General features: G+C 27.5%; 1 protein-coding gene across 1 annotated transcript; it reads right to left on the bottom strand.

Annotated features, from left to right (window-relative positions):
* Positions 1-2550: 2550 nt before the first annotated feature.
* LOC114179152 (acyl carrier protein 1, chloroplastic-like) lies at positions 2551-3808 on the bottom strand. The gene is made up of 4 exons (XM_028065385.1): positions 3575-3808; positions 3266-3379; positions 3035-3157; positions 2551-2808 (listed from the first exon to the last, which is right to left on the bottom strand). The coding sequence occupies exons 1-4, from the start codon at positions 3632-3634 to the stop codon at positions 2680-2682; spliced, it is 426 nt and encodes a 141-aa protein (XP_027921186.1). The 5' UTR covers positions 3635-3808; the 3' UTR covers positions 2551-2679.
* Between the last annotated feature and the right edge of the window lie 2776 nt (positions 3809-6584).

Genomic DNA, 6584 nt, shown 5'->3' with positions numbered 1-6584 from the left:
TTAGTGTGAGGTTAGTGTTTTACAAAACACATTGAGTTTGGAGTTTTTGTTTTTTATGTTTAAATGGTCCTTACCTATTTAATTGGAGTTTCATTTTATTTCAATCTCAAATATAAAGTAAAATAATTGTTATGCTTTGACATGAACAAATTTATGAAGCAGGATCAGAATATTGTTGGGGATTCAAGCGATTTAGCTTTTTTTATAGTTGAAAAAAATAAGAAACACCTAATCAAATGCATTTCTAAATCACTAATATAATTTTTTCATCTAATACCCACAATCGGTAAATTAGCAATTCTAAAGAATTGGTATTGTTTAAGTTTAGATTTTTGTTTGATACCCTCAATCAGTGAATTTTGAAGTGTTTAAGGAGATATTTCATTTAAGTCATGATTGTATGATCGCTCACGTCTAACTTTTTTTAAAATAATTTGTAAAATAACAAGCTTTTTAAATTTAAAAATTCAAATCAACACTTCAACAACTTTATTCTTTTTAAGAACTACATCTCTTATTTTTCATTGTGAATGAAAAACAATAAAACCAATGTCGGTCCTTTTCGATTTATCCAAAAAAAAAAATCTTCTCAAATAATTTTGTAGAACTACGTAAACTTAACATTTGTACATAGGGGTGTCAAAGTGAGCTAACCCGACTCACAGGTTGGCTCACCACGGGTTGAGCTAAAAAATGGTCACCTCAACCTGATTTACTTTTTGGCAATTCAGAAATTTTGCAACTCGGTCCAACCTACCACATGTTGGTGGGTTAGTAAGTTGACTCACTTCAAATATATTTTTTTTGTAATTTATTTATATATTTATTGCATTACAATAAGATAAAAATGACTTATTTTATTTTTTATAATAGTGGAATCAAAATCTTCACTTAATTCTTAAAATATTATTATAAAAATAATAGTTAAATATTAGAGTATCGACATATATAATTTGACAAAAAAATTGATTAAACAATCAAACTATTCAAATATTATTGAACAACATTTCAACATTTTAAAATATGAAATTATTAAACTATATAATTAGAAGTAGTAAATAATTATAACAAAAAAAATTAAAAATGTTGGTGGGTTAAGTGTGTCAACCCACCCTTAATCCGATTCGAACCCATGGGTTAAGTGAGTTGGATTTAGTTAAACCCACCCTTTAAAAAATTGAATCTTTTTCAATCCAACTCAGTTCAAATCCAATATGAGCCAGGTTGGCTTACATGTTAGAATATAGTTCGATATCTCTAATTATGAATGAAAATACGTTGGAACAGTATTAATTATTGTTGTGCCTAATATTGTTATTATAAAATATTTTCTTATTTTTATTTCAGGAAAAAATATATATTTAAAAAGATCACATCTCTTTTTTATTTTGTAGCATATAATATATTTTAACTTTATTTCAAAAAGAGTTAAATAATATTATGTTTTTACTCCTGTTATTAAATTTATATAAAAATTATGAAAGAAAAGTAAAAGAACCTTCTAATATTAACATAAATCCAAGAGATAACAAATAATTAAAGAAAAATAAATATAAGAGGAGATTAATTATTGATGTGATATGATTAAATTTATATTGTGTTTTGATTAGGGTGTAAATTTATGATAGTGAATTTGCATTTATTTGAGTTAATTTGTAGATAAAGATAGGGTTCTTTTGATGAAAAAGATATATTGTATAATTTGAGTAGATATAATTAAAGAGTTTATGAAAATTTATGTATGATATGATTAATAAAATTTAATAAATTATAATTTTTAATAGAGTAAATTATATGATTATCATTTTACCCTTCAATATAAATAAAATAGATGATATTCAAATAAAAAAAATATATTATTTAAAATTAGAAAAATATAATTTATTAATATTATCATTAATAACTTAAAATAAATTATTATTATTATTCTCAATGATAACTTGAAATAATTTATAATATAAACTATTTAATTTGTATTTTTACGTTTATTTAAATTTATTTTATTTTATATAATTAATTCACTTACACAAAATATTTATTTTAAAAATAATAATAATATTATTCTATAATACTAATTATTATAATAATTATTAATTATTAATATTTAAAAAAGTAATTGAATACATATGTGTAACTATTGTAATATATATATAAGAAAATAATAATAAAAAATTAATTAAATTATTAAAATTTATTTTAACATAATGATTAATGTAAATATAATGATTTTTTTTATGATCAATAAGGTTCAAATTAAACTAGTCTTATCATCATTTAATTATTATAAAAAAATACTTATATATATATATATATTATTTTTTTTTCTTTGAATGATATATTATTATTTACATGCAAATTTTCTTTTGAAGTATTAGCATCCTATAATCCTGCAACTAACTAAAAAGATCACCACCACTTGGTTTGGTTTGGTATTGGTGTCCTCAGCACATATTTTCGGCTTCAAACGCGGTTTGCCGGTTTTTAACAAGTCACCGCACAATCTTGTTCGCCATAACAAATTTCAAGTTCAGATATGTATGTACTGGAGAGTAAAAAGTAAGATAAATTTCAATATTTAAAAACCACGTAGCATTTAATTGAAGACCAATGAAACACAGAAAACACAAAAAACCAAATATAAAATTTAAGATTCTTCAGCAAAATAACTTTGCTGGTGGTTTAAGCACTCTTGCTTTCAAGCAGCTTATCAATCATATCTGCTGCGTCTTGAACGGTGCTAATGTTCTGCGCGCTTTCTTCTTCCACACTGATACCAAATTCCTCCTCCAGACCCATCACAATCTCCACCTGCACAAACTCTAAATTATGACCCAATACATTCATCGTGATGAAATCTATGTTGTGTTCTTATTTTCATCTCATGTAGAGTAATGCAAAATACATAAGTGAAAAGGAAAACTGGTATTACTTTGTTTTTACTTCCATTCTGCATAACATAGAAAGAGGAAAAAAAAAACAAGCAGAGAATGTGGTGATAAGAGAAATTTTGTGTGTGAAGACAATTTGGTAATACCGTGTCAAGAGAATCTGCTCCAAGTGCAGAAAATTTGGAGTCTCCGGTGACAGTAGATCCATCTGGTAATGCCAATTGTTTCTTCACTATGTCACAAACCTTCTCTACAGTTTCTGGTTTGGCCTGATCAACACACAGTAACACAAAAATCTATGAAATCAGAAAAAATTACAAGTACAAGCCGTCATAGATAACTCCAAGCAATTGATAAATTCGTGGTGTTACACTTACAGCACATGCAATTTGGAAGCGAGGTACTCTACTCTGCAGAATAATGGGTGGAAAAGTTCTCCCCTTGAGAGAAACCAAAGCTGAACCAGAGTTAGAGATCCTGCAACCAGGTACCTGATTTTTCATCCAACAAGCAAAACCAAATGAGTGCGTTAAATGAATATAAAAACTCAAATTTTACTTTATCTGTGATGTGATGAGAGAAACAGAGTAAACCATGTGAAGAAAATATGAAAAACTAACGGTACACATAATGAATGAAGGAATTTGGTGCATGGACATAGAAGAAAGAAAAAATGAAGAAAATACCAGTGTTTTTGTTGTGTTGAATGAGGTGAGGGAGAAAGAGGTTGCAGTGAAGGAAGCCATTAGAGAAGAGAAGAGAGATCTGAAGAGAAGAGAGGAAGAAAGAATGTGTTGGAAGAAATGAAATGGTTGAGAGCGTGATAACTGCACTCTTTATAGGAAATAAATGCGCCGTTTAATCAATCTTTGATTCGTAGGTTGGTTTCGTTACTTTCGATGAGTGCTCTTTGTTTGTTTGGTTTGTTGGGTTTTCCTTTTCTTCTCTTCTGTTCATCCTAGTAATTGTCTCTAGGCTTGCTTCTAAATTGTGCCTTCTTGCTATTTGGAACCACTTATCAGTCCAAATTTAGTTGACTGCCTATTATTACAAACCAAACAACAGGCCCAATTTATGTGTTTAAATTTTTAGGTTTTGTTCTTAAAACAATATCACATTCATTTTTAAAATACAATAAATTAAATTAAAATTTTAAGACAATCTGAATGAGATGGTTTTTTTAAGGGAAAAACACCTAAAAGATTTGACAGTTCAAAATCTTAACAGAATCAGTTTATAGATTTTTTTTCTTTATATACTATTTAATTTATTTATTTTGACTCGTAACTCATTCTGAATTTCTAATAACCTTTCTTTTAAAATGTGAGTCTTTACATATGATTATTCTTTTATACTATCATTATAAGGGAACATATTTTTTATGAAATTGAACTAAGAAACTCCCCAATTTTAAGATTTTTTAACAATATTATATCACACTTGTTTGAGTTGTTACTATGATGACAAACCCTTAGATTTAATATTTTTATCACATTTGGTCGAGCAATCTTTGTATAAGAGATTTAAACGAGTATAAGTGACTATTAGATGGTGTGTACTATTTGTAATAACATGAATTTATAACTTTCTTAGACCTATGAGTAACATGTTAACGATGTTGTTGTCAATGAATTATGTTTATATTACAAATATTATTATATATATGTTAAAAATCTTTAACTTGTGTTTGGATGAAACATTCTAACAATGTTGATAAATTAAAATGCATTGTATTTAAATTGTTTATAATTAGATTCTTTTTATTTTCTAAATAACTTGTTTAGATAAAGAAATTAAAATACCTTATATTTCAATTTCTTATTTGAATAAAATAGTTAAATTTTTTGTGAGATAAAATTTCATTTTAACAATATTTATTCTAGGCTTAATTATGTTTTGAGTTCAAGACAAATTTGGAAACAGACTCGACAACCCAAATGGATTGGGCCGACCCGACGACCCAACCAGACCAAGTCGGTTAAGAAACCCAAACGAGCTAGACTGGGTCGTTAGGCTCCTCTAATCCCTCTAGTTCGTTTGGCCAGCCTAACCCGTCATGGTTGTCGAATTTGTTAGATCCGTATGGAATTGAGTTTAGAGTGTGATGTTGAGTGAAAAGAATTTCAAATTCCATGTGTTTGTTAGGATATTTGAATTTCTTTTAATTTAACTAATTGAAATACTTCAAAAAAATGCATGCATTTTAAATGCTTTTTAATTTCTCTATCAAAACAAAACATTTAATTACAAAAAAATCTAAATTCTTCAAAAAAAGATGAATTACTTCATTAAAATAGTCCATCCAAACACACCATTATTGTATTTAAGGAAGTTCAGATAATATATAAATATTGTCTTTTGTTTACTGGATCCTTTAAGGACTTGCTAAGTAATAATAATGTAAATATGCATCAAATAGTTATGTTTAAGATTCTTCGACTATTTTATATCATATTTCATTTGAACAGTCACTAGAATGAATTATTGGCACTAGTATTATGATGAGATTATTTTAAGAAGAGATATTCGAGACGACAGAGACGTGAATATGTTCATGTAAGATATCATAAATACTATTTTCAACAAAAAAATATTAATACAATGAATTTATATACGAGTCTTCCTATTTATAAATTGTTAAACTTACTTATTGTTATCTATCGTGGGCTATTTTGTTTTTTTCACACACCGAATGGTGTGAAAACTGACTTCTGTAGAGGCCCAATAGAGTTTGCATCCATCACTATATTCATTGGAGGCTTCTTTCTGCACCTCTAACTTGTGCCACCGCCATAGTTTATTTTCTTTCATGGTTTTGTTTGGTATATTTCTCCCAGCACATCCTGTTTTTCTTTCTGCACCCTCTAACTTTTAATATACTATTTTACCCTTTATTGAACTACATTAAAATTCTTATATCTACTTTTTTTTTTCTTAACCGCTTGTGTGATCCTCACTTTTGTTGGAAAGATGAGTTGGTAAGGATTGAACTTTTTGTTTTAATTAAGTTTTAAGTTTTAATTAGATTATTTTAAAACAAATCATTTAAGGTATTAAGGACATATCACGTGTCAATATGTGATTTTTTATTTATTTTTTAATCTTTTTGCAATATCTTCTCTCCCATGTCTTTTTTGATATGTTATGTGAGAGGACAATATCACTTGTTAGTGTGAATGGCAAGTGTCATTATCTTCATTCAATTTAGTCCAATTTTCTTTTTCAAAATTAGACAATATTGTCTCTCTCCAAATTGAGACCAAATATATCTTGTCACCTTTCTTTAAATACATTTTTTGAAGTGATAAAAGCCTAAGTGTGTATTTGTTTTGGAGTATGTCATGTTGGTAAGAAAGGAAGAGAAATTATGAACTTCGATTGCTTCAATCGATTTGGGATGATTTGCAAGTGCATATATGAGGGAGAAAGATCATCAATGATCCGTGCAGAGATTTTAAGGGATGAAAACTGAAAGTGAATTTTTCTTGTCCCATATATTTTGCTCATTTGAACTTGATTATGGTATGATGTGGTTTTGATGCATGGATGTTAAATGTGGTGTGTGGGTGTAGTATGATCAGAGACGAATCTTCACAGGGTTATAGAGGGGCATGCCCTCCCCCAAAATTTCTAACTTTTTTTTAAATTGATTTTTTAGATAAACTTTTATTTCTTTTATAAAATATAATATTTAAT

This window comes from Vigna unguiculata, chromosome 3, assembly GCF_004118075.2.
Source record: "Vigna unguiculata cultivar IT97K-499-35 chromosome 3, ASM411807v1, whole genome shotgun sequence".
NCBI lineage: Eukaryota > Viridiplantae > Streptophyta > Magnoliopsida > Fabales > Fabaceae > Vigna > Vigna unguiculata.
This window is presented reverse-complemented; position numbering and strand designations above follow the sequence as displayed.